This window comes from Neoarius graeffei, chromosome 3 (genome assembly GCF_027579695.1).
Source record: "Neoarius graeffei isolate fNeoGra1 chromosome 3, fNeoGra1.pri, whole genome shotgun sequence".
Classification (NCBI taxonomy): Eukaryota; Metazoa; Chordata; class Actinopteri; order Siluriformes; family Ariidae; genus Neoarius; species Neoarius graeffei.
In genome coordinates this window covers 93,668,446-93,681,806 of record NC_083571.1, presented here as the reverse complement: position 1 = coordinate 93,681,806, position 13,361 = coordinate 93,668,446, and the positions used below count along the sequence as shown (strand labels likewise).

At 44.2% G+C, this 13,361-nt stretch overlaps 1 protein-coding gene across 2 annotated transcripts in view; it reads right to left on the bottom strand.

The window, feature by feature from the left end:
• Positions 1-2,390: 2,390 nt before the first annotated feature.
• The window catches only part of znf513a (zinc finger protein 513a), a 47,987-nt gene continuing 37,016 nt past the window's right edge, over positions 2,391-13,361 (bottom strand). The window contains exons 1-3 of one of the 2 annotated variants that reach the window (XM_060917660.1): positions 9,411-9,846; positions 8,515-9,252; positions 2,391-3,945 (exon numbers count right to left, since the gene is read on the bottom strand). In XM_060917660.1, coding sequence (XP_060773643.1) covers positions 3,173-3,945; positions 8,515-9,187 — 1,446 coding nt within the window. In that variant the 5' untranslated portion in view covers positions 9,188-9,252; positions 9,411-9,846 and the 3' untranslated portion in view covers positions 2,391-3,172. Of the gene's footprint in view, positions 3,946-8,514; positions 9,253-9,410; positions 9,847-13,361 lie in introns of those variants that run through there. The other variant, XM_060917659.1, reaches the window with a different exon arrangement.

Here is a 13,361-nt window from a genome sequence, read left to right as displayed (position 1 = left end):
GCCAAAATACCAGCAACAGTGTGTGAAAACCTTGTGAAGACTTACAGAAAACGTTTGACCTCTGTCATTGCCAACAAAGGGTATATAACAAAGTATTGAGATGAACTTTTGTTATTGACCAAATACTTATTTTCCACCATAATTTGCAAATAAATTCTTTAAAAATCAGACAATGTGATTTTCTGGATTTTTTTCTCTCATTTTGTCTCTCATAGTTGAAGTGTACCTATGATGAAAATTACAGGCCTCTCTCATCTTTTTAAGTGGGAGAACTTGCACAATTGGTGACTGACTAAATACTTTTTTGCCCCACTGTAGTGACAGGTTCTTGTTGAAGAAGAATGCCTTTCGGCCATGAGCCGCACAGAATAAATCTGTAAACCCTGGACAGGTTCAAATTTTTTTTCCACAAGGCCGCGCATTGGTTTGTAATGCAGAATGGTTCAAAAACTTGACTCTTAATACTAAAACCAAAAAGTCATCAGATGATGACACGTCCCTGCCCGGCCCCCACTTCAAATTTTAAGTTGAACTGGTTGCCATGGAAAAAAATAAATAAATCATGTCACACAATGTCAAAACTCCTTTAGTCACTTAACGGTCAGGTTTCATGAAAAATCGCAACGGCTTGAGTTATGCTCCAGAAACTAAAACACGGACAGCTACACTTGTGTTCAAAATAATAGCAGTCCAACACGACTAACCAGATCAATCACTGTTTTTGGTGGAAATTATATTACTACATGGCAAATAATTTACCAGTAGGTGTAGTAGAGTCATAGAAAACCAACAGACCCAACATTCATGATATGCATGCTCCTGAGTCTGTGTAATCGAATAATTAAGTGAAAGGGACGTGTTCAAAATAATAGCAGTGTGGAGTTCAATTAGTGAGATCATTCATTCTGTGAAAAAACAGATGTCAATCAGGTGGCCCTAATTTAAGGATGAAGCCAGCACATGTTGTACATGCATTTCTCTCTGAAAACCTGAGAAACATGGGTCGTTCCAGACATTGTTCAGAAGAACAGCGTGCTTTGATTAAAATGTTGATTGGAGAGGTAAAACGTATACTGTAAAGAAGTGCAGAAAATGATGGGCTGCTCGGCTAAAATGATCTCCAGTGCTTTAAAATGGACAGCAAAGCCAGAGAGACGTGGAAGAAAACAGAAGACTACCATTCGAATGGATCGAAGAATAGCCAGAATGGCAAAGACTCAGCCAATGATCAGCTCCAGGGTGATCAAAGACCGTCTGAAGTTACCTGTGAGTACTGTGACAATTAGAAGATGCCTGTGTGAAGCTAATCTATCGGTAAGAAGCTCCCGCAAAGTTCCACTGTTTAAAAAAAAAAGACATGCTGAAGAGGATACAATTTGCCAAAGAACACATCGACTGGCCTAAAGAGAAATGGAAAAACATTTTGTGGACTGATGAAAGTAAAATTGTTCTTTTTGGGTCCAAGAGCCGCAGACAGTTTTTCAGACGACCCCCAAACACTGAATTCAAGCCACAGTACACTCTGAAGACAGTGAAGCATGGTGGTGCAAGCATCATGATATGGGGATGTTTCTCTTACTATGGTGTCGGGCCCATTTATCGCATACCAGGGATCATGGATCAGTTTGCATATATCAAAATACTTGAGGAGGTCATGTTGCCTTATGCTGAAGAGGAAATGCCCTTGAAATGGGTGTTTCAACAAGACAACGACCCCAAACACACCAGTAAGCGAGCAGCATCAGGGTTCAAGACCAACAAAATGAAAGTTATGGAGTGGCCAGCCCAATCCCCGGACCTTAATCCGATAGAAAACTTGTGGGGTGACATCAAAAATGCTGTTTCTGAGGCAAAACCAAGAAATGCAGAGGAATTGTGGAATGTTGTCAAATCATCCTGGGCTGGAATACCTGTTCACAGGTGCCAGAAGTTCTCAGAAACCGTCGTTATACAACTAAATATTAGTTTAGTGATTCACAGGAATACTAAATCCTTAAGATTTCAGTTTATACAGTAAATATTTGGAGTTTGTAATGAAAAATGCAGACACTGCTATTTTTTTGAACAGCCCAATGTTCATTTTTCTTCATTTTCTGTAAAGTAATTAAAATATTCATACATTTTTCTTCATGTTTTGATGTAGAATATAATGTGCAGTGTTCCCAATGCATGGAAATAAAAACTATAAGGATTTTGAGCTTTACTCACGTTTTTAAACACACTGCTATTATTTTGAACACAACTGTATATACCAGGGGAATAAAAAGGAAATGACGTTCCAAAGAGAAACGTTGCCATTGTTTTCTTAACTCGCCCTGTACGGACCATAAACCAGCCAGTTCAGCGTTTCCATGCCACAGCTGTGTATTGATTACTTCATCCTACACGAGTCTCACCACAGGGTACTTTATTCCAAGATATTTAAGGCAATTATGAAACGACTGCATAATTACAAGAGAGCACTTAAGCACCACACATCGAAAGGAATCCATCATTTCTTGGCAACCTGAAGGTTATAAACTGCATATGAAATTCATGGTCCCTTTTCTTTAAGTTAATGCCACGGATGGCAAATGCATGCCAGACATTCTTTTAACGAACAAACTACATACAAAAATAAGTGCTTTACGTAAATCATGACGTTCTAAATGTTTACTATGCGCTAATTTAACATCGGACAAAAGTTCACAGTTGAGACGTACGAACAAGGAGCAACACCATCGCGAGTACGTAAAATGACATTAGAAGCTGCAGTGGTTAGGACTCAGTTTTGGCACTGTAAAGGGGTGGAGTGTAGGTTTACAACTAATCCGTTTGAGCAGCAAAGGCCTCCGAGAAACCACAGCCAGTCCGGACGGCTCTGTGGGTCGACGAACATCCGTGCAAGATTTACACTGAAGGAGAAACGACTGGGTTTCGTCTAGGTAGCGTAACAAAAATGTCTATGGCACTGGTGAAGCAAGGGCACTCTCGAGTCACCCATTCAACCCTTCGCGAAGGTAATGAAAAACAGTTTCAATTTTGTGCACAAGTCTGTTTAGCAGCTTGAGACTATTCGAGAAACGTGACACGAAGGAAGGGGGACGAGAACTAAGCTTATGCTGGTACTGTAACGTTTCATTTCAATTTTAAATAATCTCCTCGTCGTACTATAATTGTTCATGTTGCTAGGTTACTCCTCCTCCTCCTCCTCATCCATCTCTGCCTCTTCTTCGTTGGCAGGCAGCGGCACTTTGTCCCACTCTTCTGTTCCTGCTACGTGTTTCTTCTGGTGCCGCTTGTAGTTGTCCCAGTGGCCTGTAGTGTACGTGCACGCGTGGCACTTGTGTGGCTTCTCGCCTGTATGACGCAGCATATGCCTCTTTAGGTTCATGCTCTGGTTGCAGCTGTAGCTACACACGCTGCACTGGAAAGGTTTGGCGCCCGAGTGAACCCGCTGGTGCCGCTTTAGGTTCGCCAGGTTGCCGCAGGCGTAGTCGCACAGGTGGCACTTGTAGGGCTTTTCGCCCGTGTGCACGCGATGGTGCCGCTTCAGGTTGTCGAAGTGGGCTGAGGCGTACGGGCACTGTGGGCACTTATAGGGCTTCTCGCCGCTGTGCGTCTTCATGTGCCGGGCCAGGTGGTTGGGGTAGTGTGTGAGGAAGGGGCAGGCGGCACACGTGTACACCCTGTCCCCTCGGTGTCCCCGCTCGCTGGTGCTGCCTGCTGCATCCTTAGTCAGCATTTCCAGAGTGCACTTGGCACAGATCTGCGCTGATGACCCGTCCTCACCGTCCAGTACCAGGCCACACAGCCTGCACGTGAAAGGGAAGAGCAGAGGAGGCAGGACGCCAGGCTGTGCTCGGGTGCATGACTGCTGCTCGGACTTCAGCCTCGCAAAAGCCTTGAGATATCCGCCGTCGCTGCCGACACTTAAATTCCCCTTCATTTCTGACGACTGAAGCACTGAAAATTGCACCAAAACAAAATGAGCAGCTTGCAATAAAAGGGCAAGAAAATATACAATATTTCAATAATATTGGCTGGCGCTGAGTGGTATATCAGATATATTCCATTCAGCTAGCAGGATACTGAACGAGTTGAAAAGGAGTTCAGTATTATGCTCGCTGAATGGAATAGATCTGATGAACCACAAAAAAAGCGCCATTATTTATTATTATCATTATTCATACACATTCGATGGAACAATTATAGATTTTACAAAGAATTCAAGGAGAACTGAAGGCAAATTTATCATCAAAATTCTATTTCTCTCATCTTATTAAATACAGGAATGCATTTTTGATCGCTATTTTGTCACTGCTATAGCAAGTTATGAGTGTTTGAAATATGCAATGGAATATATCAGTCCGTATGTCAAAGCAATGGCTGCAAACGAGATTCGCTGAGACCTGTGCGAGACATCGTAGGACGGAAGTAAAACGTACAGCGGAAATCAAAGTGGCCAACGTTGACAAAAGACGCTTTCGAATGCTGATGTAATCAAACCGGAAGTTTTGTTTGTTTTGATAGCAATCAGGAAAGTTTGAAAAAAAGTAGGCAGTAATCGTCATTTAAACTCGTTTTTGTGCAATATTTCGTTTGGAAAACAGCTTTCAAAACGGCGGCGCTGACACTTGACGTTTCGAAGTCTCGCACAAGCCTCGTGAAGATCGCGCGGATAAGCGACGCCTGCCGTGGACCAAACGGACTAAATTCAACATGGCTAAAAACTAGTGCTGTCAAGCGATTTAAATACTTAATCGCGATTAATGTCGCGACTGTCATAGTTAACTCGCGATTAATCGCAATTTAATCGCACATTCTTGTCACACGAAAAACCATTGTAATTCTCTTACCAGCATAAAAAAAGTGAATGGGCTTGTTTTGTACCAATGTTTTTCTTATTGCAAAGCATAACACGTCTTGACACAGCCACTGCAAACTGAAACCTAAGCTGAGCACCGTGGCTCTTCGTCCCGAGACTAACAAGAGAACCATGAGTGAAGTGATCTACTGCTTGATTAATCTAATCAGAGAGACAGGTTACACAGTGACGGTAGGCTTGACATGCTTGATTATAATATAAAGTACACTATTATATTAACTTTAAGTTGTTCGTTGATAAATATTGCATTGAATCTGATCTTTACTGTTTCAGCTCACTTAACACATTTTGTACGTTTACACTTTCTGCCTGTTGATGCGTCGCGCTGTCCAATCAGAGGCGGCCAAATTTGCATATTACAGGAAGGATTTCTGGGATAGCATTGAGTTTACAGTTCAGAGGGATCTGGCTTCTTTAGACGCTGTCTTCTTAAAACTGAATAAATATTTAAAAAGAGACAAATGAGCCAGTCTTTTGAACGGCTCTTTTCAAAGAACGGATCACAAAGATGCGGATCCCATCCTTTGATGGGATCCGCATCTTTGTGATCCGTTCTTTGAAAAGAGCCGTTCAAAAGACTGGCTCATTTGTCTCATTTATGGCTCTTTAGCCATAAATCCCATCTCTACTAGCGCGCCCTGCCCGCGCTGGTTCTTTGAGGGAGGAGGGCAGAGGACTCTGGCTGTGCGGGGCGTGGCATTACAGTCTAGCTGCTATCGTTTTTCTAAGCAAAGTCTCTGTTCCAAGTTCCTGGCAGTTTCAAAAGCTTATGAAAAACCTACATCATGTCACAGAGCGTTAATCTCGCGATAAAAAAAAATTATCGCCGTTAAAATTGAGTCAAGTTAACGCATTAATAACGCGACATTTTTGACAGCACTACTAAAAACCGAATAGGCTGATAAGTATATTTAATTGCAATTAGTTGCCAATATGAGTCACGATATAAGGTTACTAAAACCGAAAACGCAATTGAATAACACGTTAATTAAGAAATAAAGCAAGCTTAAAGATGATTTCAGTTCTCTTTTAAGAACAGAGGGATTGGCGTCTTTCTCTTTCAAAATTCTATCAAAATCTTCCGTATTTGATGAAGCAAACCTGGTGGCCGTGATCGCTTAGAAATTGTCACGGTCGCTCGCTAGCGTGGAAGTTTTACGTGCCTCTACGCGTGTGCAGGAAAAAACCTCTCTCTTTGGATATTCGCATCAGCTCCGACGTGTGACATCCTGTTGTCTTGACAACCATGCAATATCGTAAACCATCTTCAACGCTCATTCTCCGTTGGGTAGAGTGGTGTAATACACGAAGGATAAGCGATATGCTAATAATATTACATGCTATCGAACGAACTGAATGAAAGCCGCTAGAAAGGAATAGAACACATGCTTTTATTCCATCGAAAAAAAGTGTCCTTACGGAGTAAGCAGGGTGAGGTATTGTTTTCGGTGGGGTTTGTTTTTTTGTTTATGATGTTACGGGAAAACGGCTGGACCAATCTTCATGAAACTTTCAGGATAGATGGGCGTTGGTCTCAAATAGAACCTCCAACATTTTGGGGGTCATCCGGTCAAGGTCAAGGTTTTTGTGGCTACTGCTTCATATAGAGGCGGTAGCCGCTATGTCATCGTGCTGTAAGAATGTAAGAACATAATCGCGCAGAACGGTGTGTTCTGATTGGCTGAGAGCAGCAGAGAATATGAATCAGAACCATGTTTATTGGCCAAGTATGTTCACACACAAGGTCAAAATCAAGGTCACTAAAAAAGGTCAGACTTGTTTTTCGCAATATCTTTCATATTCATCTGAAGTGCTACCGGGTGAGGTTTGTTTCGCCTAGCAACACTTGTTATTAATAGAATTCAATATCTGTGCTTAGGATCCCAATATAACTGAGATTATAAACAGATATTATATAAGGTCTATAAGGCTTTCTGTCTTTTGCCCAGTACGGGGAAACGTGTTAAAATTCTTAGCCACTCTAATCACTCATAGGCTATAAATGACTTGGAAAGAAATTAGTTTAAAGAAACAAGAGTAGAGTCTCTCATCTCATCTCATTATCTCTAGCCGCTTTATCCTTCTACAGGGTCGCAGGCAAGCTGGAGCCTATCCCAGCTGACTACGGGCGAAAGGTGGGGTACACCCTGGACAAGTCGCCAGGTCATCACAGGGCTGACACATAGACACAGACAACCATTCACACTCACATTCACACCTACGGTCAATTTAGAGTCACCAGTTAACCTAACCTGCATGTCTTTGGACTGTGGGGGAAACCGGAGCACCTGGAGGAAACCCACGCGGACACGGGGAGAACATGCAAACTCCATACAGAAAGGCCCTCGCCGGCCACGGGGCTCGAACCCGGACCTTCTTGCTGTGAGGCGACAGCACTAACCACTACACCACCGTGCCACCCACAAGAGTAGAGTATTCCTTTAATTCCTAATCGCCCAAATTACTCAACATACATATATTTTTTTGTAGTCATGATGACACGGGCCTTCTCATAATTTATAAGAAATACTTTTATCTATAAATGTTGTATAATACATTTGATAAATAAGTTATTCCACGAAATCAAGTCGTACATGAGCTGATAGCCAATGAGGCGCGTTCTGTCCACATTCACTGGATTTTGAGAAACAGCATTTTTATTTATTTATTTTTATTTTTTGCAAATTCGATAAAAAGTTTATACAAAACATCCGACAAAATCATTTCTGCTTAGAATGTAAACAAACCGGCAAAATGACTGTAGCAATTTGTGAAAAATACTGCTATATTCATAATTCTTGGGGAAAAAAATACGTTCTGACCATCAAATACTTTCATTCCATATTTTGTTGGGTTTTTTTTTGGGGGGGGGATTTTGTTTTTGAGTCGAGTTTTTATTTCGTCCTCGGTTGGTTCAGCAACACGCGCCGCCATTTTGTTTTTCTCTCCTCATGGTATATGAGCTGATATCCTAGCCAATCAGAGCGCACGATTGCTCATATCCAGTGAATGTGGATAGAATAAAACAATTTATAATACCAATATGTATGATTAATGTCAATATAAATTATTAACACAGGTGCAAGTTTAAATCTCATCTCATTATCTGTAGCCGCTTTATCCTGTTCTACAGGGTCGCAGGCAAGCTGGAGCCTATCCCAGCTGACTACGGGCGAAAGGCGGGGCACACCCTGGACAAGTCGCCAGGTCATCACAGGGCTGACACATAGACACAGACAACCATTCACACCCACATTCACACCTACGGTCAATTTAGAGTCGCCAGTTAACCTAACCTGCATGTCTTTGGACTGTGGGGGAAACCGGAGCACCCGGAGGAAACCCACGCGGACACGGGGAGAACATGCAAACTCCACACAGAAAGGCCCTCGCCGGCCACAGGGCTCGAACCCGGACCTTCTTGCTGTGAGGCGACAGCGCTAACCACTACACCACTGTGCCACCCGTGAATTAAATCCTCTAACGAATTAAATGTAATCTATAACCTCATTTACTAATTCGTTTCAAATCCTTACCTCACCTACTTTCAAAATGTCCTGAGCATTACAGCTAAATAAACATTTTCATTCCGAACAGAACATGTTTTTTTTTTTTTTTTTTTTAAAGGAAGAAAAATAAAAGCGTACCTTCCCTCGAGGCACGGGGAGGGTCCTCTTTTAGGCCCTGGCATCCGACAGGACCTCGAAGGTTGAGGCTGCTCATCATCCGCTGTGTATTCTGCACAGGATTTGCACCGGTTTGCATACTCTGGTGTGTATTTTGGCCTATATTCAGGGCAGTGTGCATTCGCTGTTGTGCATTCTGAGCAGGATTCGCAACCGTGTGCATGCGCTGGTGCCTCTTCAGGTTGCCCAGTGAACTGCAGGCAAATGTGCAGTGCTCGCACTTGTAGGGCTTCTCTCCTGTGTGGATGCGTAGATGGCGCTGCAGGTTGACCAGCTGTGCGGAGGCGTAGGAGCAGAGCGAGCAGCGGTACGGCTTCTCGCCGTTGTGCGTCTTCATGTGCCTCTTTACGTGGTTGGTGTAACGCGAGGAGAAACCGCACAGCGGACACGAGTTCAGCTTCTGCTGGCAGTTCTCAGGTCCTGCTCCCTCTCCGTCTGCCCCTTTGAGCACAGCCTGTGCTCCGACGTGGATGCCGGTTCCGTCTCGTTTCGAGTAACGCAGGCACGAGTGCTCATCCTCATCAAGGAGCTGATCGCAGCCCCTGCAGGAGACATAGAGAGGGAATGCAGGCTCTGGTCTCGCACCCTCTCGCTCGTTCTCGGCAGTGCGGAGGTCGTGGGTGTCGCTCTCCATGCTGAGGTGGCTGAAGGAAGAGCTTTCTTCGTCCCCCAGTTGGAAACTCGGCAGACTGATATTAGCTGGATGGGGTCAGAGCAAAACAACAAACTGGACAAGTTAGTCTGTGCGGTAAAATTGTGCTCTTAGCTCAATTAGACTTTTAGATAAAGAATAAGAACACTGCATAAAAGTAGTTACACAGTTTACAAAAAAAAAAACCCTACAAAGATACTCACACAGTTAAAAGATGTTGCAGATTCCTGATAAGAAACAAATACTGAAAGCACAGAATACGCTGCCTGCCTATAACATGGCCCTCTCTCTCGGTCATGACACTCTCTCCTCACACACGGAGGAAATGAGTGTGAAACCCTGAGTCGGCCTTTATATTGGGCTTGCAAGAAACCCTCGGTGGATGATTACCCAGCCTAATGATAATGATGATGACTATAATGGCTGTGCTGATCATGATGAGGGGTTGATGATGATGATGATGATGATGATGATAAAGGCACAGAGAGGAGATGATGATGATGATGATGATGATGTAGTATAAATGCCTCCCTGTAATGGTGTCCTTGATGATGATGGCTGTCTTGATGACCCTTATAATGGCAGCACACTGCTTCTTTTCTGATTTGCCATTTTCAGACTGCACGCTCCGACAGAATGCTGCACTCTTTCAGCTGTGCATGAAAATAAGTCTTTTTCTCCCTAATGTATTGCAGATATGGCAAAAAAGAAAGCAGAAAAACATTAGCTATTGAGACCTTCCCATCATTGCACCGCACTTACTATACCTTGTATGATTTTGGTTTGAGTGGTTATTTGACAGAGAGGCCACTCCAGGGTCAAAACCCTGAGAAATCTAATCTTTATCAAGGCTTTTTCCCCCCCACACCAAAACACAGGTTTCAAAATCATCTGCAAGCTTACAGTTCATATGTTGTGATACCAGGCATGGACAGAAGAAGAGTGCGGAGTCTCTTCCTGTAATCACGAATGTGGTTGGAGACATTTGGAGAGAAATCTTCATCCACTCCTCCATGTACAATATTTTAAAGCTATACTACCTTTCAGGGGCGGCACGGTGGTGTAGTGGTTAGTGCTGTCGCCTCACAGCAAGAAGGTCCGGGTTCGAGCCCCGTGGCCGGCGAGGGCCTTTCTGTGTGGAGTTTGCATGTTCTCCCCGTGTCCGCGTGGGTTTCCTCCGGGTGCTCCGGTTTCCCCCACAGTCCAAAGACATGCAGGTTAGGTTAACTGGTGACTCTAAATTGACCGTAGGTGTGAATGTGAGTGTGAATGGTTGTCTGTGTCTATGTGTCAGCCCTGTGATGACCTGGCGACTTGTCCAGGGTGTACCCCGCCTTTCGCCCATAGTCAGCTGGGATAGGCTCCAGCTTGCCTGCGGCCCTGTAGAACAGGATAAAGCGGCAAGAGATAATGAGATGAGAGATGACTACCTTTCAGATTTTTCAAGTGTAGGTCATAAAAAGAAAAGAATTTTCCCCTGACACCCAGTTGTGTGCGTTTAGTGGACCGAAAGCTACTGAATTCAAAATCACAGACTTCCAATTTTATTAGTTTTTTTTTTTTTAATAGAACAATTAATGAATTTACGCCCACGTGGCCCTCAATTTTCCGCTCTTATTTCCTGCTTCACCATGACCCAATTCAAGATACTACTGTACGTCATGCATCACGTGGCGGGCTTTCCCCGTTCGCGCAAGGCATTGTCGGATACAAATTTGAAACAGGAGAGAAAAATAGAGGACGCGAATGAAATGTGAAAGGCCGACTACAGTAACGGAAAGCGAGAAGAAAATAATAAGTTACATTTATATAGCGCCTTTCAAAAAACCCAAGGACACTTTACAATTATAGACAAGGAAAGAAAAAAAAAATAAATAAATAAATAAATAAAAAATAGTCCACCAAGTAGGGGTCAGGATGTAATTCCCGTGGTGTAGCAGCCACAGTCCCACCAAAAGGCGCACGAAAACAAGTCCCACATCTCTAGCACTGCCGCCGTGACGCCGTCAGCAACATCGCTCGAACACCACGCCATGGATCCACACAGCGAGCAGAGAAGCTGCGCCACGCAGAGCGCTGGTGTGTCCCAAACCTCCTGCACAGCCGCCGCGACGCCACTGAGCAACATCGCTCGGAACATCACGCCAAGCGTTAAAGCACAGAGCGCTGGACAACCACGATGTAAATTGAGCAACAGGCTCACTGCAGTCCACAGCTGGGAGTGCAGGCATCACCCACAGCGAACCAAGGCCTGGAGGGAACCGACGCCCAAAACTGGGTCCGGAGCTACACCACAACCGGCGGACAACACACTCAAACAAAACACCAAACTACACAAACACACAGGAAAGAAAAAGAAATAAAATAAGCGCTCCGGTGAGAAGCGGCAGCCAGAATGCGCACGACGTACTCTCAACCGGAAACGGAAACGAAAAAAAAAAGGCGTTATGTTGCGAAGGAAAGGAAACACAGGACAACACTAATAAATATCGGCGGTCAGCGAGCACCTCGGTGTGATCAGCTGTTCGTTTAGCGACAGAATGATGGAACTGTCAGTGCACGCTCAAGGTAAACCTGTAGATGGCAGTAATGCAACACTGTGGATGCCAGCTACCGTAAAACCCAAAAGAAGAAGGTAAACCTGCGCATGCGCACACGGACTTCCTCTGTCTGCTTGACTGCATGAAGTGAGCGATTTCATGCACATTATTTGTTCGGGAATCGCCTCAAATTAAAATAACTTCCCAGCCACAGAATGGCCTGCTTTTTTTTTTTTCCCCCTGAGATATTACAGAAATAAACATGCATCACAAGGACCACATTTCAGACGGAACTAAATTTCACCGATTTCATGAAATCGAAAGGTCGTCTCGCTTTAAGCCCTTTTATATTCTTTAGATTTGTTCATATGGACTTCCTTCTTCAATTCACACCACAGAATCCGAAGACTGAGATGGTTAATAAAAAAAAAAAAGACGAAAAAAAACCCCAAAACGGATTTCTAGATTTTATTAGTTTTTTTTTTAAACTTATTATTTGGCTCATCATCTTGTTAGGCGGCACGGTGGTGTAGTGGTTAGCGCTGTCGCCTCACAGCAAGAAGGTCCGGGTTCGAGCCCCGTGGCCGGCGAGGGCCTTTCTGTGTGGAGTTTGCATGTTCTCCCCGTGTCCGCGTGGGTTTCCTCCGGGTGCTCCGGTTTCCCCCACAGTCCAAAGACATGCAGGTTAGGTTAACTGGTGACTCTAAATTGACCGTAGGTGTGAATGTGAGTGTGAATGGTTGTCTATGTGTCAGCCCTGTGATGACCTGGCGACTTGTCCAGGGTGTACCCCGCCTTTCGCCCGTAGTCAGCTGGGATAGGCTCCAGCTTGCCTGCGACCCTGTAGAACAGGATAAAGCGGCTAGAGATAATGAGATGAGATGAGATCATCTTGTTAAAAACTCTATCTATGGCTCACTTTGAACCTTCTAGCAGAGAATGTTTGGCCTGAAATATCCTGCCATCCTATAGAGATCTTGCAGTCAGGTGACCGGAAAGTACACAACCGCCATCGTGTCGGTCAAAAACACCGCTGAATACTGCTGCACTCGTGTACAGAATGGATCAATTTCAACCGACAGACTACACGGCTCATTTTTCTAATGAACAGATAACTAGATATATGTCTAAAATAAACGATCTACAGATTTGTGACCCTTATGGCTTTCCGGACGGAGTTTTCACGACCGGATTTTGAACTCCCAGCAGAATACCCGGACGTGTATGATTACCTCATCAACTTTCCCTCGCTGTTCAGTGGTGAAGCACTGCGTGCTTATAAATCTTTGGACAGTTTTCTTTACAGAAATTCAGGATTTGTCAGCGACTCAGATGTGGCATCTTGTAAACAAGAAAATGATCCTCACTGGATGGGTAAGTCATTTAAGTATTGAGTATAGCACTGACCAACCGATTATAGAATAAGGTAATTCCAAATCGTCCGTGTTGCTTACATAGATCTGGCGTTGGAGAGGTAGAGGCTTGGCAGTGGAGGTTTGAGTAGCTGTTTTCTGAGCTTAGTCAACAGGCCAGCTCTGCCTGTAGCCTCGCTTTTGCTTCGGCTCCCGGCGCTGCCTCCTTCGCTTTGCTTCCGATAACAATCCACAGACCCCGCT